Source organism: Balaenoptera musculus, chromosome 3, assembly GCF_009873245.2.
Source record: "Balaenoptera musculus isolate JJ_BM4_2016_0621 chromosome 3, mBalMus1.pri.v3, whole genome shotgun sequence".
Classification (NCBI taxonomy): domain Eukaryota; kingdom Metazoa; phylum Chordata; class Mammalia; order Artiodactyla; family Balaenopteridae; genus Balaenoptera; species Balaenoptera musculus.
In genome coordinates, this window is record NC_045787.1 from 97243582 (window position 1) to 97265631 (window position 22050).

The 22050-nt window shown below is 40.5% G+C and overlaps 1 protein-coding gene and 1 pseudogene across 14 annotated transcripts in view; one reads left to right on the forward strand and one right to left on the reverse strand.

Annotated features, from left to right (window-relative positions):
* Positions 1-22050, forward strand: part of HSD17B4 (hydroxysteroid 17-beta dehydrogenase 4) — a 191163-nt gene that overhangs the window by 28325 nt on the left and 140788 nt on the right. For 10 of the 14 annotated variants that reach the window (XR_005019412.1, XR_005019413.1, XR_005019411.1 and 7 more), the window contains exons 1-2: positions 9624-9832; positions 14819-14872. Coding sequence is in view for 4 of the 14 variants with exons in the window: in XM_036848350.1 (XP_036704245.1) it covers positions 9775-9832; positions 14819-14872 (112 nt within the window). In the remaining 10 variants the exon portion in view is untranslated. Of the gene's footprint in view, positions 1-9622; positions 9833-12336; positions 12356-14818; positions 14873-22050 lie in introns of those variants that run through there. The other 4 variants (XM_036848352.1, XM_036848347.1, XM_036848351.1 and 1 more) reach the window with 4 other exon arrangements.
* On the reverse strand, positions 14879-17539 carry LOC118893130 (annotated as a pseudogene).

Here is a 22050-nt window from a genome sequence, read left to right on the forward strand (position 1 = left end):
TGTTTGGCCTGAGGCATCCAACACTGGAGTTCTCAGTCCAACGCTGACAGTTGTGTAGAGCCAGGTCTTGGTGCCAGAATGAGGACCTCTGGGAGTCCTCTCACCAATTAATATTCCCTGGGGTCTGAAGTTCTTTGTTAGTCCAGCTGTTTGGACTCAGCACTCCCACCACAGGATCTCAGGTCTGACCCTTGTCCTGGGAACCAAGATCCTGCAAGCTGCAGGGTGCAGCAAAAAAAAAAAAAAAAAAAGAAGAAGGCAACAAACTAAAAGGAGCAGAACAGTAACAAACAATAAAAAATAAAATAAAGTTAGAAAAATAAAAAATATATTAGGGGCTTCCCTGGTGGCGCAGTGGTTGAGAATCTGCCTGCTAATGCAGGGGACACAGGTTCGAGCCCTGGTCTGGGAGGATCCCACGTGCCGCGGAGCGGCTGGGCCCGTGAGCCACAACTACTGAGCCTGCGCGTCTGGAGCCTGTGCCCCGCAGCGGGAGGGGCCGCGATGGTGAGAGGCCCGTGCACCGCGATGAAGAGCGGTCCCCGCACCGCGATGAAGAGTGGCCCCCGCTTGCCGCAACTAGAGAAAGCCCTCGCACGAATCGAGGACCCAACGCAGCCAAAAATAAATAAATAAATAAATAAATAAATAAAGTAGCTATAAAGATAATCTACTCTAAGCAGGGTTCAACTATCATTTCAAAAAAAATATATATATATATATATATTAGAAAAAATAATAATATAAATGAAACAACAACAAGAAGGCAAAACAGAACCACAACAGCAAAAAAAAAAAAAAAAAGTGCCGGAAAAGGCCTTTGGGGGTTAGATGGGGGGCGGGGCTTAGGCAGGGGCAGCTGGGCCTAGGCTCAGTGTGGCTGGAGGGGGCCCTGGTGGGTGGAGGTTCAGGCCCGGGACCCCAGCAGGCTTGCCGGGGCCCGAGCAGGTCAGGAAAATGCTGGCTGCATTCCCCTCTGATTCCCTGATCCCCAAAGTTCTCTCCCCATCCCCACTGATCCCTTCACCATGAGTGGGCCCCTCCGAACATGGGAACCCCTCCCCTCCCCCAGCTGCCCCTTGGGGTACTGGTTCTCTCTCGCCTCTACTTCTGCTCCCCCCCTCCCTCCCATGCCCACAGGACATGCGTGACTGGAGGGGGCCCCAGAGGGTGGAGCTTCAGGCCTGGGATCCCAGCAGGCTTGCTGGGGCCCGAGCAAGTGGGGGAATGCTGGCCATATTCCCCTCTGATCCCCCGAAGGTATCTCCCTGTCCCTGCTGATCCCCTAGTGGTGAGTGGGCCCCTCTGGGCGTTGGAACCCCTCCCCTCCCCCAGCCTCCCCTCAGGAGCACCGGTCCCATGCTGCTTCCACTTTTGCTTCCCTCTTCCCAACCCCCAACGTCCTACCTGGTTGTGCAGGGGTTCCTCCCGTCCCCTTAGGTGTCCAAGGTCCCCCACCAGAGCCTGGTAGGTGCCCTAATTGTGAGGAGATGTGAACTCTGCATCCTCCTACTCTGCCATCTTGACTTCACCTCCCCCCCATCCCCGGAATAAAGCTCCTTGACATGGGTCTTGGTAGTAATTTTTTGAATATGATACTTAAAGCACAAGCAACAAAATCAAAAATAAACAAGTGGGACTGCATCAAACTAAAAAGCTTCTGCACAGCAAAAGAAACAATCAACAAAGTGAAAAGACAACCTATGGAATGGGAAAAATATATGAAACCCTATAACTGATTAGAGATTAATATCCAAAATATATAAAGAACTTACACAAATCAGCAGCAAAAAAACCAAACAATGAAAAAATGGGCAAAGAACCTGCATAGACATTTCTTCAAAGAAGATATAAGAAAGACCAACAGGCACATGGAAAAAATGCTCAACATTACTAGTAACTAAGGAAATGCATTAAAACTGCAATGAGACATCACCTCGCACTTGTTAGAATGGCCATTATAAAAAAGACAAGAAATAACAAATGCTGGTATGGATGAGGAGAATGGGTTTGGTGGGATTGTAAATTGGTACAGCCACTGCAAAACAATATGGAGGATCCTCAAAAAATTAAAAATAGATTACCATATTACCCAGCAATTCTAATACTTCTGGGAATATATACAAAGAAAATGAAAACTCTAACTCAAAAGATATCTGCCCTCCCATATTCATAGCAGCATTATTTACAATAGCCAAGAGATGGAAACAACCTAAGTGTACATTGATAGATAAAATGAGTAAAGAAGTTGTGGTATCTATACACAAAATGGAATATTATTCAGTCAGAAAAATGAGGAAATTCTACTATTTCTGACAATGTATGGACCTTAAAGGCATTATGCTAAGTGAAATAAATCAGACAGAGAATGACAAATACTGTGTCATCTCACTTATATGTGGAATCTAAAAAAAAAAAGTGAAACTCATAGAAAAAGAGATCAGACTTGTGGTTACCAGAGGCTGAGGGTGGGGGGAAGGGCAATTGGAGGAAGGTGGTTAAAAGGTACAAACTTCTAGTTATTAGATAAATAAATATTAGGGATGTAATGTACAACTTGATGACTACAGCTAGCACTGCTGTGTGTTGTATAGGTAAGTTGTGAAGAGAGTAAACCCTGAGAGTTCTCGTAACAAGGAGAAACATTTTTTTCCTTTTTGCTTATTTTTTCTTTTTATTGTATCTATATGTGAGCTGAACCTATTGTGGTAATTGCTTCACAGTATATGCAAATCAAAAAATCAAACCATCCTGCTGTAGACCATAAAGTTATATACTATGATGTATGTCAATTATTTCTCAATAATTGGAAAACTGGAAAAATAGAGAAATAAAAAACCAAACATAAATTAAACTTTTGTTCATTTGAACATTTTCTTTCTGGCTATCTAGAAGATTTCATCTTTTCTTCAATATTCTGTAATTTTACCATTATGTAGTCAGGTTTAGTTTTGTTTGTATTTATCTTACCTGAATATTCTAAAATTAGATGCTTTATATATTTTTCATCAGTTTTGGTTGTCAGTCATTATTTACTCAAATATTGCTTTTTCTTCATGTTCTCTCTTCTCTACTTTGGAATTCTTACACATCTCTTTGACCTTTAAGTTTTTCCAGTATTTCATGTTTTTATTTTTTCCATGTGCTTATTTCACGTATTTTATCTGACCTATCTCAGGTCACTAATTCTATCATGTGTAATTTGATAGTAAATACATTTTTGAAATTCTTAATCTAGTCATTATATTTTTATTATTATTTTAAAAAATCCATTAGATCATTTAAAATTTTCCATTCATGGCTTAAATTTTCAATCATTTTTTATTACCTTGAACCAAATAAGAATAATTATTTTGAAATCTATGTCAGTAACTCTATTATCTGGAAGCCCTTGGTGTCTGTTTTATAACTTTTGATTTCTCCTGGATTTTGTTCACATTGTCTTGTTTCTTCAAATGCCTGGCCATTTAAAACTATATGCTGGAATATATATGTGTGTATATATATATGTATATGTATATATATATATATATATATATATATATATATATATATATATATATACACAAACACACACACACATACACATATGAATGTATATATATATTCATATGTATATATAATATTTTATATATAATATATTCTAGAGTATATTTAAATATGTATATTCAGCATATGTTAAATATATATGTATATGTGAAAGATAATTTAAAGTTTTTAATATAGTATAATATGCATAATATTCATATTATCTAGCATAATATATAATACGCTAGACTTTATATAACACCAGCTGACATTTTTTTAACAATTTTTAAAAATTGAAGTATAGTTAATTTACAATGTTGTGTTAGTTTCAGATGTACAGCAAAGTGATTCAGTTATACATATGTATATATATCTATTCTTTTTCAGATTCTTTTCCATTATAGGTTATTACAAGATATTGAATATAGTTCCCTGTGCTATACAGTAGGTCCTCATTGTGTATCTATTTTATATATAGTATTGTGTATATGTTAATCCCAACCTCCTAATTTATCTTCCCCCCATGCCCCCTGCTATCCTGTTTGGTAACCATAAGTTTGCTTTCTATGTCTGTGAGTTTATTTCTGTTTTGTAAATAAGTTCATTTGTATCATTTTTTTAGATTCCACATATAAGTCATATCATATGATAATTGTCTTTCTCTGACTGACTTACTTCACTTAATATGATATTCTCTAGGTCCATCCATGTTGCTGCAAATGGCATTATTTCATTCCTTTTTTGGTTGAGTAATATTCCATTGTATATATATATACCATACCTTCTTTATCCAGTTATCCGTTGATGGACATTTGGGTTGTTTCCATGTCTTAGCTATTGTAAATAGTCCTGCTGTGAACATTGGGGTACATGTATATTTTTGAATTAGAGTTTTCTTCAGATATATGCCCAGGAGTAGGATTGCAGGATCATACGGTAACTCAACTTTTATTTTTTTAAGGAATCTCTATACTGTTTTCCACAGTGGCTGCACCAGTTTACATTCCCACCAACAGTGTAGGAGGGTTCCTTTTTCTCCACACCCACTCCAGTATTTATTATTTGTAGACTTTTTAATGATGGCCATTCTGACCGGTGTAAGGTGATACCTCATTGTAGTTTTGATTTGCATTTCCCTAATAATTATCAATATTGAGCATCTTTTCATGTGGCTGTTGGCCATCTGTATGTCATCTTTGGAGAAATATCTATATGGGTCTTCTTCCCATTTTTTGTTTGGGTTGTTTGTTATTTTGATATTCAGCTGTATGAGCTGCTTATATATTTTGGAAATGAATCCCGTGTCAGTAGCATCCTTTGCAAATGTTTTCTCCCAGTCTGTAGGCTGTCTTTTCGTTTTGTTTATGGTTTCCTTTGTTGTGCAAAAACTTTTAAGTTTAATTTGTTTATTTCTGTTTTTGTTTCCTTTACTCTAGGAGACAGATCCAAAAAAGTATTGCTGCGATTTATGTCAAAGAGTGTTCTGCCTATGTTTTCCTCTAGGAGTTTTATAGCATCCAGTCTTTCATTTAGGTCTTTGATCCATTTTGAGTTTATTTTTGTATATGGTGTCAGAGAATGTTCTAATTTCATTCTTTTACATGACCAGTTTTCCCAGTACCACTTACTGAAGAGACTGTCTTTTCTCCAATGTGTATTCTTGCCTCCTTTGTCATAGATTAATTGACCATAAATGCATGGGTTTATTTCTGGGCTTTCTATCCTGTTCCATTGATCTGTATGTCTGTTTTTGTGCCAGTACCTTATTGTTTTGATTACTGTAGCTTTGTAGTGTGGTCTGAGGTCAGGGAGGATGATTCCTCCAGCTCCATTCTTGCTCAGGATTGTTTTGACTATTCGGGGTCTTTTGTGTCTCCGTACAAATTGTGAAATGTTTTGTTCTAGTTCTGTGAAAAAATGCCATTGGTAATTTGATAGGGATTGCATTGAACCTATAGATTGTCTTGGGTAGTATGGTCATTTTAACAATATTGATTCTTCCAATCCAAGAACAGAGTATATCTTTCCATCTGTTTGTGGGGTCTTTAATTTCTTTCATCAGCATCTTATAGTTTTCAGAGTACAGGTCTTTTGTCTCCTTAGGTTTATTCCTCTGTATTTCTTTTTGATGTGATGGTAAATGGGATTGTTTCCTTAATTTCTCTTTCTGATATTTTGTTGTCAGTGTATAGAAATGCAACAGATTTCAGTGTATTTGTTTTGTGTCCAGCAACTTTACCAAATTCATTGATGAGCTCTAGTAGTTTTCTGGCAGTGTCTTTAGGATGTTCTATGTATAGCATCATCCCATCTGCAAACAGTGACAGTTTTACTTCTTCTTTTCCAATTTGGATTCCTTTTATTTCTTTTTCTTCTCTGATTGCTGTGGCTAGGACTTCCAAAACTATGTTCAATAAAAGTGGTGAGAATGGTCATACTTGTCTTCTTCCTGATCTTAGAGGAAATGCTTTCAGCTTTTCACCATTGAGTATGATGTTAGCTGTGGGTTTGTCATATATGACCTTTGTTATGTTGAGGTATGTTCCCTTTTTTCTCCCTTTCTGAAGTGTTTTTATCATGAATGGATGTTGAATTTTATCAAAAGATTTTTCTGCTTTTATGCTTTTCTGAGATGATCATATGGTTTTTATTCTCCAATTTGTCAATGTGTTGTATCACATTGATTGATTTGAGGATATTGAAAAATCCTTGCATCCCTGGAATAAATCCCACTTGATCATAGTTTATGATTGACAGTTTTATATCCAACTGAATTATCATTTAATACTGAGGGTGAAATGAAGATATTTTCAAGTAAAATAGTAAGAGTTTATCAACAGTAATCTCTGTTGGTGCTGCATTGTGTTCCCTCAAAATTCTTCTGTTGAAACCCTGACCCCTAGGACCAGAAAATGTGAGTGTATTTAGAGATAGGGCCTTTAAAATGAAGATTAAGTTAAAATGAGGCTGTTAGAGTGGGCCCTAATCCAATCTAACTGGTGTCATGTAAGAAGAGGAAATTTGGACGTACAAAGGGACACCAGGGTATCTGCTGCAAGAAAAGACCATGTGAAGACACAGTGAAAGGCAGCCATCTGCAGTCATTAGGAGAGGCCTCAAAGGAAACCAAACCAATCGACACCTTGATCTTAAACTTCCAACCTCTCCAACTGTGAGAAAATAAATTTCGGTTTTTTAAGCCACTAGTCTGTGGTATTTGTTATGGCAGCCCTAGCAAGCTAATGAAGATTCTTATAAGAAGTACTAATACTTTAACTCCTAAATATTTTCAAATCACATCACACATATAAAATATTCCTGCAGTATTCTGACAGAAGTACACAGGGGTTGGGGCGCTGAACAACACAGGGGTTGAACAACCCCTTGAACAGCACAGGGGTTGGGGCGCTGACCCTCTGTGCAGTTGAAAGTCCTCATATAATTTATAGTTGGTCCTTCATATCCATGGTGCCACACCATGGATTCAACCAACCTCAGATCTTGTAGTACTGTAGCATTTACTATTGAAAAAAAATTCACCCATAAGTGGTCCTGCACAGTTCAAACTCATGTTGTTCAAGGGTCAACTCTAGATAAGAATGCACAGGCCAGAGATCAGCCAGGGGGTTCTAGCCATTCTGTTCTCCACAGCCACACTAAGCGTTGAGGATATCAATATTTCATGCACATCTGTAACCCATTCATGACACCTCATCTGGGACGCTCTTTTCTAAAGGATAAACTTCAGGAAGAAGTAAAATGATCTCATAAGGAATGTCTGACATTCATGGAGGAAGTTTCCTTCTATATATCAACTGAACCCCAGGCAGAGTTTCAGGATGGCTATTAAAAAAGTTTTTTTTTATAAACAGAAGGACACTAACTGATGACTTCTCAGAGAGCTGAGCCCCAATCTTCTTTATCACCTTTACCTTCCAGGTATATTTTCCTGCTTCTGCACTTGGATTCCAGTAAGTCGTGAGGATAGATCTGTGAGTATAGCCCCATTCTCTGCTTTGGGTTTCTCTCTGGAAATACAAAGATTTTTGTTTGATCCTAGCTTTATAATTCTCTTTTTGTATTTATCATCACTATGTCTTTTTTTAATTTATTATTTTTAAAAATTTATTTTATTTTTGGCTGCGTTGGGTCTTCATTGCTGCACGTGGGCTTTCTCTAGTTGCGGCGAGTGGGGGCTACTCTTTGTTGCAATGCACGGGCTTCTCATTGTGGTGGCTTCTCTTGTTGTGGAACACGGGCTCTAGGTGCCAGGGCTTCAGTAGTTGCGGCATGTGGGCTCAGTAGTTGTGGCTCGTGGGCTCTAGAGCGCAGGATCAGTAGTTGTGGCGCACGGGCCTAGTTACTCCACAGCCTGTGGGATCTTCCCGGACCAGGGCTTGAACCCGTGTCCCCTGCATTGGCATGCAGATTCTTAACCACTGCGCCACTAGGGAAGCCCATATCATCACTATGTCTTTTGGACAGAGATAGTATATTGAGAGTGTGAACAAATGGAGACTTAATCAGAAACCAAGCATAGCCATTATTCAAAAAGTTTCAGATTCCTCTTTGCCTAAGATATTGACTTATGAGACACCACATGAGGATTCATATGTTCAATTCAGTTGTGTTAAAGTGCATGACAATACCCAAAATGAAATTTCACGCTTGAAAATTGGACACCACTGAAGCTATTTAGTAACTATTTAGAAAGCATTATTTTCACCTTGGAAAATAAACATTAAAGTTTATTTATTCTAGTAAAATTATGTTTCCAAAAATGTTACTTCTGAGGCTTAGTTTATCTTAGTATAAACTAGTTGTTCTCATTCAGGGGTTATCCCCACCCCACCCCAACTGAGGACATTTGGCAATGTCTGGAGGCAATTTTGATTTTTGTGACTTGGGGTGGGGGTGCTACTGGCATCTAGTGGGTAGAGGTCAGGGATGTTTCTAGACATCTTACAATGCACTGAACAACCCCACATAACAAAAAAATTATTGACCCCAAATTTCAATAGTGTCAAAATTGAGAAAACCTACATCATTTGACTGTACTCACCATACAAAAGCAAAAATCATTTAGGAGCACCTGTTGACATTTTTTTGTCCCCTGAGATTCTGTTACCAAGGCTGTTGCCCCAGAATCATACCCCTGCCCCTCCCTCGAATGGAAACCAGTTGTTCTTATCTAAGTTCAGGAGGAAGCTGCAAAGAGAAAAGCAAGGACTGGTTAGAACAACTAGACCCAATATGACAGAAGATTTGACTTCCTGTAGACCTTGATCCTCATTATACGCTCATTGTAATACGTTAGCATGCTAAAGGGCCCATCCACCAGCACCATGACAGGTGACGATCGCCTTGACAACAACTGGAAAAGCCCATACAAGGACTGAAAAAGAGTGTTGCATCAGTTCTGTGTCCAAACCACAACCCTGTTCTCAGATAAGACGTGAGTATGCCTCCCACTCTTTCCAATTCCCTCCCTTTTACCTTGGCCCTCCTAAACATATGGTGTCTCTGTCCCAATTGGGTTGTGAAGTTGATTTGCAAACTAAATTTGCGCTTCTCCATTCTTTGGCCATTAATTAAAGCTTGTGCTGTTCCAGTCTCAGCATAGGTTTCATTATTGGCTGTGCGAATCTGAGCGGAAAAAGAACCTCCCTGGGTGTCGGCGCCTGGCTAGGACTTTAGTGAGGGTCCAGTTGACCAGTTTGGTAACAGTTCCATTTAGGAGGTCAGCTTGGGGTCCCAGGACTCTGCATTTTTCCAGGTGGTTTCCATCCAAGAGGTCCAAGGATTACATTCTAAGAAATCTTTTTTACCCCTTGCTATTTCTGAAAGCTACTTAAGGATAGGGGCTGCATCCTCGCCTAAATCCAGAAAACGCTTGTTGAGTGAATGACAAAACGATGGATGAAAGTATGAATGAAGTTAGGGGAGTCAATCATTTTACTACACAGGTCCCAGCAGCTCCCGTTACTTCCGGCCGCAGAACTGGCCCTTTCAAGCCAAGCCTCTTGGGCAGGCTCTCGCCGCGACTGGAGGCATGCTGGACTACATTTCCCAGAGTTCCAAGGGATCGCTGCGCAGGCGCACTTGGAAAACTCCGGCGTCTCTCTCCTCCGCAGAAACTGGCAGGTCGTTGCCGTCCTGCCCCAGCCTGTCCTCCTGTTCTCCTTGTCCCGCAGTCTGAACTCCAGTAGTTCTGCTAGTGTATGTGTGTCGCTGCAGGCTGGACTTATGGCCTCGCCGTTGAGGTTCGACGGGCGGGTGGTACTGGTCACCGGCGCGGGGGGAGGTGAGTACGCGAAGGCTAGAGGGCCGGCGTCCTCCAGCGGTCCGGGATCCGCACGCAGCTGTAGCTGCGATCTCAGCATCTGGGCTGCGGGCAGCGGTGGCGGGGCGGCTTGGGGAGCGAGCGACTGGACTCGGTGGGGTTGAGGGTGGGAGGACGGACAACGATTGTTCTCCGGGCGCCTAATCGGCTGAGGATGGTGAGGAGGGGCTGGCCAGCCTAGAGTGGGGAGCCAGAAACTCCTGGTGCAGCCCACTTCTCCACCCGCCCCCAACCCTGTGGGAGTTTCTCAAGGCTTCAGGTCTTGAGAGGAGAGAGGCCCGGCTCGGCTGCGGGTTGCAAAACTAGGTATAATTCATCCCGACGCCCGTCTGTGCGTATCGATTGCGACTCTTCCTGTTAATAGACTCCCTAGGCCTCTGTCAAGTGTTTTAAACGCGGCGGAAAAGCCGTCTGGGGGCTGGAATCACCCCCGCAGGAGTAGAGATGTCAGTCCCTTGCCTTTGAAAAGTCAGTCATCTTTCCCTCTGTCGGATGATTTTAAGTTCTCGAGAGGGCCTTCTTTAAAAAAAGGCATCTGATAAGAGTCCTCCTTTTTGGACTTTGTGTGCTTATCAAGCGGATTGCAAACTCCAGTGCCTGCAGGACTCAGGCAGGCGATAGAGGAATAAAATGAGAGTGGGCTGGGGGCAGTAGGAACTGGAGAGCAGAGGCCTTTCTGAAGTGGGCCAGACCTTCCTGTATTTCAGAAGCCAAGTGGAGACTGGTTATGTGAAATGAGCCCATTTTTATTTCTGCTTATTTATTTATGGCTGCATCAGGTCTTCGTTGCGGTGCGCCGGCCTCTCATCGCGGTGGCTTCTCTTGTCGCAGAGCCGGGCTCTAGGCGCACAGGTTTAGTTGCTCCACGGCATGTGGGAATCTTCCCGGACCAGGGCTCGAACCCGTGTCCCCTGTATTGGCAGGCGGATTCTTAACCACTGCGCCACCAGGGAAGTCCCCAAATAACCCTATTTTTAAAGGACAAAATTTAAGACAAACCACTCATACCCACACGGATGCTTTGCAGTGAGGTTTTACACTATTTCCCACCTGTCCATGATCTCCGTAATCTCCAAGTGCAGGGATCTTGACCTAACAGGCCTTTGATTACCCACTGGTAGTGCCTTATACCTAGAATGGACCTAATGCAGAATTAAGTTGAATTATATATTAAAAGTCACAAACAGTGGAATTCTGACAGTTAATTCATACGTATTTTCACGTCTCCATTTATAAAATGGATTCACATACTTCCTTTCAGAAAATATCTTTAGTATTAATTGGTGGCCAAATGTTTTATATCCGTAGCTATATTTATTCTAAAATGATTATGTTTTTGGGAAAACATTTTGTTTACACTTTGCTTTTGATGGAAATAATTAAGTAAAGCACTCACGTTTTAAACCTCTTTTGACAGTGAGTGATTCACAGTATGAAATACATTTTATACCAGGACCTGGTATACACACACACACACACACACACACCATATTTGAAACAAGCTCATGACACGGTACATAGTAAATGCAGTGCACTTTGAACGTTTCTATTCTGTTTCATTACGTAAATGCAGATTACAACCCACTAAATTGATTTTGTGAAGTATTAATGGGTTGTGTGACTAGACAGTTCTGAATTTAGCACCTCCTGTTCATGAACTGATTCATATTTTAAAGAGCCTGGATTATGATACAATTACTAGCCATTAGATTTGAATACTGATCTGGGGCAGATATAATTTTGTGGTAAAGTTGAGACTGTCATTAGGTCTACACTGGGCCATCATTATGAAAGAGAGATTGAGATCTAATTCCAGTCCTATCGTGAAGACTGTTGTCCTTGAGGTCTTGGGGTTCTCATTTAAGGATACATATCTGTAGGATTGAGGCACTGCTAAACATCCCAGGAGGGTGTCCGTGAATCCCTGCCAGGCCTGTGTCTGGGAATTAGTCTGACTCCAACCCACGCATGTTCTAGAGATGAATAGAAATATCTTTGCACTATTCAGGTGCTGTTGTTTAGCTTGGAATATTGAATAGTTTAATGGGAGTCCTGGAAGGAGAGGTTTAGAATTGTCTAGGATTAAGGTAAACAATTTTGCCATGATGGGTGGTATAACGGGAATTCGTATTTATTAGCTGATTGTAGTAGTTGCTGGGGATGTAGTTGTGAGAGTGGTGAAGGTGGGCCGTGGAAGGAGGGAGTCTGGCCATTGTGAATTTGAGATGGTTATAAAATAGCAAGCTGTAGATCTGGAGATAGTGAGAAGTGTGTGAGTAGTTGGAGATTCTGGAGTCAGGAGAGGTTTCGAAGTCATTTGACTTCCTTTGATTGGTAAAGCTAGAAGGTGAAATAGTCCAGGAAGCTAATCTCAGAGGCTCTGTCAACTTGAAGCAGAGAGAAGTCTAACCCACTGAAGAGAGCACTGAACAAGCACTGTGAGAAAAGAATCAACTGATATTTGACAGTGCTAAAGAAGTTAAGGTCAGAAGAGAAATGGGGGAGAGAGGATGGTTGACAATGAACTTAGGTGTGGGAGAAAGTTAAGACAGGATTTAAAAGAGGATTAAGAGAAAATAGAAGCTCTTGGCTTTAACTTTTTGTGCATTTTGACTGTAAAGATGTGCTGGGCATTGTGGGAAATGTAAAAGAACGACATAATCTCAACCTACAAGGACCTTCTAGTTTAGCTGGGGAGACAGACTAAGACACATAAAGTATTTAAATAATGTTTATGTAAGCACAGATATAAAAACGTTGGAGGACACTTAACGAACCTGTTAATGGACCAGTGGTATTACAGGGAAACAGGGAGGAGAATGTCACTTTTAACTTTATATACAGATTTGTGTACAGTTTGCATGGGCCTTTATGGTAAAAGTAGAGTAGTAGTAGTAGTTGTAGTAGTAGTAGTTGTATTGTAGTAGTATACAATTCTTTTCAGAGAATTGTATAGCTTGGTTTTGAGATAATTCTCTGATTAACTTAGATCAATCTCTACTAGAGACATACCCCATTCCTTTCATCTGATGATTTTCTTTGTTACCTTTTTTTTTTTTTTTTTTGCGTTCTGGTTATGAGTATTTGATTTCTCTGAAAACCTCATGTTTACAGCAAGTGCTTCAGCCTAGATCTGATAAAATATGAGGAGACTTGAGTTATTATATTGGGTGGGTTCTCTCTCATCCATTCAGAGTGGATTAAATTTTAAAATAAATTATTTGGTGATCTTTTAGTTTTGGAAAACTTTATAGTTTGGGTTCTTTTTAGAAGAGTCTGATAATTTAGCCATCTCAATATTTGTTTACTTGTTTATCAATTAATTCAAATTAAATTTAAACTACCAATTAAATTTATCAATTACATTTTAAAAAACGTGTGCACGGGGCGTCAGGGGCACGAGGCGGCGCCGGCCTGGCGCGGGGCTGCGGCGGCCGCGTGGACCGGCGCCCGGGGCGGCAGAGCGGGGGCAGGGCCGGGGTTCCGGAGCGCAGCCCCGCCGGCCGGGCCGAGGCGCTGGGGCGCCGGGGACGCGTGGTGGGCGTAGGGCAGGGGCGCCGGCCCGGGCAGAGGCTGCCGGAGTGCCGCAGGCCTGGAACTCCGCGCGGGTCACCTGGAGACGACGCCTCCGCCAGGCCCTGCTCGAGGCCACCCCCGCGCCGAGGCGCACTTGGCCGCCCGGTGCCCACGGCGCGCTGGGCCTCAAACCATGCTGGTGTCTGACCAGGCGTTTGTCACGCTGGCTACCAATGACGTCTACTGCCAGGGGGCCTTGGTGCTGGAGCAATCATTGCGGGACCACAGGGCCACCAGGAGGCTGGTGGTGCTGGTCACCCCTCAGGTGTCCAACCTGCTCAGGGAAATTCAGATGATCCACATTGACACCAGAAGAAGTGAAACCCTTCTGCTGACCAGTAACAATGGGAGACATGGAGAATGTTATCAAAGGCTTATCTGGGGGGAAGGACCTGGGCCTGGGCAATTGTAAGGGATGTTCTGTAAAACTGGGCACAGTAAATTTCCATGCAAAAAGAAAAAAAACAAAAACAAAAAAAAGTGTGCATGTTAAAATAATTTAAACAATGCAGAAGTAAGCTTTCCACCCCTTGTTGCTAGTTACATAATTCTGTTCCCCAGAGGTAACCACTAATTGCCAGTCTCTTATATAGTCTTCCTGAGATATTCTCTGCCTATAAAATTTATATGGGCACGTATCCATTTTTGGATGTATAAATTTACACCTCATACCTTTGAGTCTGAATTAAATATTTCCTGTGTGTGGTGATTATGTAGTTAAGGTTCAGAGCAGGATATAGAAACCACTAGATATTTGAAACAGGAAAGGACTTAATTTAAGCAGTTGGGTTTTAGGCAGTTCCTCTTGGAATTCCTTATGGAACAGTATAAAACTGGTCCATTAGGGGAGCCACTACCTCTGAGGCTACCATTGGAACTGCCCCAGCCCAAATAGCCACTGGCCCCAGGGATCTAGAGAATGGAAGCTGCCATCCAGAAATTAGGGAGCTAGATCTAGAAGCTGCCACTATACCTGCTTAATACCTAGGAAGCCTCAAGAGATCAGCTTCTTAACCAACAGTAACATCCAAAAGTCACAGTAAGGTGGCTTCTGCCTCATTCCCTCCTTCCACATTTCATGCAAATGTGTTTAATGGTGGAACCCAATTCACATCTAGCATCCATCCTAGAAGCTAGGTAGAATGATAGGAAATGGTAGGTAGAATAGGTGGAAAATACAGTTTTAAGCTTTCCAACCCCTGAAAGTAGAAGTAGGTGAAGTAGAGGCTGAGAGTACCAATGAAAGCTCTACCCTTGTAATGTAATTAATTGTTCACCAGTTACTTTGCAATAGGGATTGAGTTGAGTGGACCAGAAAAATTATGCTAACATTTGCTCAACCTTCTGATTTTTTTCTTTTGTTTTCAATAGGATTGGGCCGAGCCTATGCCCTGGCTTTTGCAGAAAGAGGTGCATCAGTTGTTGGTAAGTTGATACATTTTTCTTTTCATTCAGTAGCTATGAACTAAAATACAGTCTTCACAAGCCAGAGGCCTTTGTATTCACATCAAATAATTTGTCAAGGTCAAATTTCATCACTAATTTTTTCTTCTGCCAGCAAAATTTTTTTCCCCATTGAGGCTAACTTTGTAACTTACTTTTTAAAGTGAACTAGTTTCACAGAATTTGCAACTTAATAGAACTGAGAAAGATGAGCCGACGTTCATTATATAAAAGGAAATTCTTGAATTTGGTATATTGTGGGCTGTAATTTTTCGATGTAGAAGACTGGTGCAAGATGAATCCTTGTAAGTGTAAATATATTGATAAGGTAAGAAATAAGTGCATTTTCATAACTAAATGTTTGGAATCAGGGAATCCAAAGTATTTTTTTTTAATCTCTTTCATAAAAATTTTTCAAATGGAAGCTTTTATAACAGTTAAAAATTTTTTTAATTAAAGGGGCACTTGCATGAGTTTTATTATGGGGGGGTCAGTTGGAAGATGGTGTATTGAAGAATACACCAAAAGTGGGAGGTTTTAGTAATCTCAGTGGTTTGCCTGATGTACTTGGCAGTTGGTGTGGACCTAGGATTGGATTTGTCTACAGCCAAGTCTTTGTGGGGAATATCTAAATGAGTGCCAGGTAGGTACATAGGGCAGATGTATGGCCCAGTATTTATTAATATCTTTCCTGGGCTAAAATTGTTGGCCCACATCATTGTCCTCCCAATCCCAGTTTTCCTACATCTTATCAGGGAATACAGAGAGCCAAATTTCTCCCTATTTGTTTACGGAGATGTGTAATAAAAGACTGAACAAGCAGCCAGGTTTTCTAAACAAAGAAGACCTAAGCAGGATATTGAATATACTTTTCTTCCTCAGCATATATCTTTTTTTTTTTTTTTTCCATTCATGAGATATTTATTAAAATAACACATTTAGGGAAAAATATCAATACAATTGTATACATCATTACTGAAAACTGTATACCATCATACAAAAAAGGATTTTATTTTGGGAAGTCAATTCCTAATTTATGGCAAGTTTTACTTTAAGAAATAAAACCACAAAACAACACAATCTAATTCAATCTTAAAGGCTGGCATGCTGAGCAAGGTATGTTCTTATTCTTTGTAGGAGCTCCTTCTTTACACTGTCAGGTACCAGGGCTCTGCCTTTTGGTGTGATTTCAGCCACCAAGTCATCAACAGTAATGTGTTCTAGTCCTTTTTCTTTAATTACTTTTACAGTGTGCCTTCAACTGATCCTTCCAGCCACATTCAATTAATTTAGCTCTCAGCAACTCTTTGAGGCCTTCTCTTTCTCCAGTTTCTATCAACTTTTGATTAATTGCTGATCTCATCTGCGCATCTTTGTTCATCTTGCTAACCACACTCTTCGGCTGCCCGGACCTAGCATATATCTTTATGGAAGGGACACAGCGACTTTGGATGTTCCTTGTTTAAGGTCATAGCCACTGGCTGTTAATCCAGTCTACTTCTTGGGGCAAGGACAAATTTTGATATTGTGGTATTTGGTCAGGGCGTGTATAGTTCAGGCCTTTTTTGCCAGATTTTCCCCAAAAGATTTCATGTCAGGGCCTAAAGGCACATGTTGTTACTTTTTTTTTTTCTTTAAAAAAAATATATTGTTATTTATTTATTAATACTTAAAACTTTTTATTTATTTACATCTTTTCCACTCAATTCCGTAAGTGCAAGTATCTCATTTTATCTTTTGTATCTCCTAAAGTTCCGAGAATGTTGCCTTTTGTAAAGAAGGGACTTTGTTCATTCCTTCCTTTATTGTTTGCTGTAGCCCTTTTCGGGGGGGTGGGGCGGGCTGGGGAGTGGTTGGTGTGTCTTTGAGATTGGTTGAATAAATTTCTGCTTTTTTTGTTGTGACTAAGTTATAATCTTAGTTTATAAACTTGTTTTGTAAAACCTTTTGCAGCAGTATGTGTTTATGTGGATCAGTTTTCCTGTATTTATTTATTACCTTTGAATTTGTTGAACTCAGATTGGAGTTTTTCAGTTCTAAGAAAAAGGTAAACAGGGACAGTATATCTGTTTATTTTGTCATTGCCTCAGGGATGGTATTGCAGCAAGTGCTTGTGAGAGTCCAAAAAGGCAGAAAATCAGTGTTTTGGGAAAAATATTTACCAAACTAGGCTGGAGAGCCAGATTTAGTTTAGTTTAGTTTATGTGAAAATGTAGAACTTTTCACTGATATTTTCTACCACTTTTTAGCCTGTGACCTAGCTGTGAACTTTCTGGGCTACCAATGGGTTTTGTTCTTCCCTAACCACCACTACCCTCTGCTTTAACTTTTTTAAAACACAGATGCCCTGAGTCCAGGTTGTATCATGTGCACTAACATTTCTCCTGTGTTAATTTTGTTCTGCTCAGCATATTTTTACCTGAGTAAGCAAAACACCGTAAAGAGGAGTAAGCAAACCTAGGATTTATGACATCAGAGTATCTTGTTTGTGGAAAAATTACTAATCAGTTAATCCTATGACTAGCTCAGAGGCCAGTAAGAAGTAAGACCTTAAGAAATGGAGTACCTTGTTTCTCATGTAAGTCAACTTTTGCTAGGTTATGCTGAGTTAACAGACAAATCTCAATGGTTTATAATAATAAAGGATAATTTCAGGACTTCCCTGGTGGTGCAGAGGTTAAGAATCTACCTGCCAATGCAGGGGTTACAGGTTCGAGCCCTGGTCCGGGAAGATCCCACATGCCGCGGAGCGACTGAGCCCGTGCGCCACAACTACTGAGCCTATGCTCTAGAGCCCACGAGCCACAACTACTGAGCCCGTGTGCCACAACTACTGAAGCCCACGTGCCTAGAGTCCGTGCTCCGCAACAAGAGAAGCCACTGCAATGAGAAGCCCACAGACCTCAACGAAGAGTAGCCCCCGCTCGCCGCAACTAGAGAAAGCCCACGCATAGGAAGGAAGACCCAACACAGCCAAAAATAAAAATAAATAAATAAAATCAATAAATTTATTTAAAAAAAAAGGGTAATTTCATACCTACCTGACCTTTCAGCTTCTGGTCAGCTGTGTCTCTGCTTTATGTGTCTTAGTAATTTCAGGATCCCAGCTGAAGGAGCAACTTTCATCATGGCTGTTCTTCCGGCAGAGGGAAAATAAAAATGGATCCCCGTGGTGTCTCATAAAGCTTCTGTTTAGAAGTGGCATGTCATTTCTACTCACCTTTCATTGGCCAAAAGAAATCACCTGGCCAAGCCCAAAGTTAAGGGTATCACTTAAGATATTCTCTTCATGTAAATATGATTGCTATGTTTTATATTCCATAATATAAAGCATTATGGGAGATTTAAATCTGGGTATAAGAACTGCTAAGCCTTTGGGTGATAATTACAACAAGGGACATTTGGTTTCGTACACGTTATATCTTTCAAGAAATGTTCGCACATATCTGAAGGAAATGTTGGGAATGGAATAGGTTTGAGGTTTCCTCAGTAGGTGAGCTGTATCGAGTTCTCTGAATATTAAGTTTTGTCTTGAGGGCGTGAACACAAAGAAGATAGAAGTGTTCCAGCAAGGAGAACCTCTTTTTGGACAGTAAGAAAGGCAGAATGCTTTCTATTCTTGAACTGGAGGAGTAGCATTTTTGGGTAATTGAAACTGCAATCATTTGAAGTAAGATCGACATGATTTCTTTTCTGTACTGCAGTTGCATAATAACTGGTAAAGATGAGTTACAAGTTCCTGTGGTCTGATGCCAGAGCCTGTGTTTTTAACCGCTGTGTGATCCTGACAGCTAGAATGTGAACTGCAGTGGGGAAAGTGAATTGTCTTTGAAGTTAGGTCAGGCTATAAATCCTGTTTCTGCTGTCTAATTACATGACCTCTCTGAATATTAGTAGCCACCTTACCTAATAACTTCCAGGATTATGATGGGGATTAAATGACATCAAGAATTAAAACCTTTTGTAAAGGGGGTAAAAAGCCAGTAATAGTGACTGCCTACCGGGCAGTGTGCTGGGCACTGTGCTCAAGATTATGTCAAAGTGAGCTTAGGGGGCATCCCAGGCTGGCGTGAAGTCATCTAGGGGAACAGAGTGAGAGATGAGAGATCACAGGAGGTCAGGTCATGTAGGACCATTTAGTTCAGAGTAAGGACTGGCTTTTACCCTGATTGAGATGGGAAGCCATTGGAGAGCGTGGAGGAGCAACATGACCTCATTTAAGGTTTAAGTGGATCATTCTGAGTGCTGTGTGAGGAATAGGTTCTAGGGGAGCAGGCGTGGAAGTGGAGAAGTATGTTGGGCATATTGGGGTCTATTACCCTATTAACTCTTCTTGTCCACACTTGTGATGTTTCATTAAAAAAAAGAAGAGGAAGCAGAGAGATCTGTCAGCTTATCGCAGTAATCTACGTAAGAGATGGGGGTGATTCAGACAGGTGGTAGGGATGGAGGTGGTGCAAAGAAGTTAAATTCTGGATATATTTTGAAGGTAGGTATGGCAGGATTTGCTTATTTGCTGATGTGGGTTGAAAGGGAGAGAGAAGGATAAAGTGGTGGTTTACCGAGATAGGAAAGACTGGAGGAGGGCCGGATTCGCAGAGAGGGGACATTCCCAGTAGACTTTCAGATGGGGATAGTAGGTAGGCAGTGGGACATAGGACTCTGTAGTTGGGGGGACAGGTTGAAGCTGTATAAATCTATTTTCAGTTTCTAGGTGGTATTCAAAGCCAGGAGACTGGATTAGATTACCCAGGTGGTGAGTGCAGATAAACAGGAGATGGGGTCCCAGGACTGAACTCTGGAGGGGACTCAGTCTCTCATTTTCAGTTTCTTCTCCCTTTAAGGAGACCTTTGATGCCTTCTTGTTGTTGAGACAGATTAAGTCCCTTAAATTAAAGGGACCTAATTTAAGACGTTGCTTTCTAAACTATCACAACATTTTGGAGGTCTTCAAATATTTAGATACATTTATGGCCATTCTGGAAAAGACTCTGATGAACTAGGGTGATTGTATCTTTCTATCAAACGTGAAAATAGTATGGCAGCTCTGTGTTTTGCGCCTTTTCTTTGGCTGTCAAGAAGCTTGAGGGTAAACCTGACACTGTCCCCAAATAGAGTAACTACCATTAGCATATGCTTTGAGTAGGCTTCTCTTTCTCTGATGTAACGTTTTCTTAATTTTTCCATTTTTTAATAGTCCTTTCACATTTAAGGCACCTTAAATACTTTTTGGTAGCAGTCAGGACATGAACAGAATACAGGAAGAAATCCCCATTGGGCCCACAGCTCTAAAATCAATGAAATGATTCTTAATGCTATTGTTTGCTATCGGAAAGTTTATCAAAATAGGAGGAAAGGCATCAAGCATAGAAAACAGAAATGTCTGGAAGAACATCCAAGAGATGGTTAATAGCAGTTACCTCTGGGGTAAGACAAGGATTAAAAAGACTTTTTGAATCTGCAGGGTTTGAATTTCTTGAAAGCATTAAAAAAAAAAAAAAAAGTAAATAACCTCTCCAAAAAATAAGTACACTTGTAGTATAATATTGCCCGTGTCATCTTTTAATATGCTTCTCAGATTACTCATTGTAAAGGATGTCACTCACAGAACCAATACATATGCAAGTTATTTTGATTTTGTAGATTTGGAAGCACCATTTTACTTTGGAAATAAAAGTTGTTTATAGATATGTCATTGGTAGTGGATATGACTCAGCTGGTGTCAAACCCTTGGATTGAATAAATATAGGAACACGAATATGTGTAAGCACAGTGATAAAGCACTCTTCAAATACAAAGCATTATAACATTATTACTCTTGATAATTAAGTGGCAAGTTAGAAACTGCTATATAAGCAATTTCTCGCACTGAGCTACAGCAAAAAGGACGAACTACTTATAGTAAAGTGAAGCAGTAAGGTGAGGGCAGACTTTAAGGGATCTTGAAAGTTAAGCAGTGAATAATTAGGGTTCCACTGCAGATTTTGAGCAAGGGGATGACTTAGTATAAAGGCTGCCTTTGGGCCATTACCCAGCAACAGTCTGCTGATTGCCTGGAAAGATTAAGATTGGAAGCAGAAGACCACCGGGAAGGCAACTGTAGTAATCTGGGCATGAAATTATAGAATAGGAAAGAAATGGCAGTAAACGATTCCTCGAAAGAACTGGAAACTCCTCAGTGCACAAACTGTCTACCTTGCGAGCTCGAAGCACCTAGCACAGTGCTGGATACAGAGTGGGAACAGAGTGAACATTTGAAGAATCATAATGAAATTGATGTCAAGCCTTGATGCCTCAGTGACATGTGCTGTTCAGAAATGGGAGAAAGGAAAGAGTACCTGGCAAATAACTCACCCAGCAAACTGATGTTGAGAAGGTGGGACAGTTTGAGGAAGATGATAATCAGTTTGATTTGCATTTTTTTTTTTTTTTCTGTCAAACTATAAGTGACGTATATTCCCTCAGCTGGTTTAGCAGCCCTGATATCAGGAGACCCAAAGCATGTTTCTTGCTCTAGTCTTTGGAGCCAATAGTCAGGGCTGAAGGACAGCAAGAAAGAACAAGAAAACCAACTTCTGAGAGCAAAGTCCTGTACACAAATAGGATTGGTAAAGACAAATCCAGATTTCTCAATCTGGTTTATGTAACAAAACACTGAAAAACAATGTATGTAATGCTCATCAAAAAATACTAATGCTCCAATGTTACCTCTGTTTCTCTTTCAACATTTCAGTAAAGGAACTTATGATCTGCAACACATATGATAAAGAATTAAAATCTTTTATAAGTAAGGGACACGTACACATCTGTAAGAAAGAAAAGCACCCCAAATGAAATGTGATTTAAGCAGGCAAAACAATGAGAAGTATAAATGACCAATAAGCCCATGAAAATAATGTTACCTTACTAGTGCTCAAAGAAATGTAAATTAAATAATGAGCTACAACTTGTAATCATTTAATTGTTATACTGAAAAGAATGATGATGTCCAGTGTTGGGAGGATATGGGGAAACAGGCATTGTCACAAACATGGTTCTGTTTTCAGGCTTGGATAGTTGATAACTTGATACTTTGTATTTAGGTATCCATTTACCTATTAATAGAGTACTTTTACAGGCTCCAAGTGTGTTTTAGAATTCTCTGGATTCTTATATCCCTG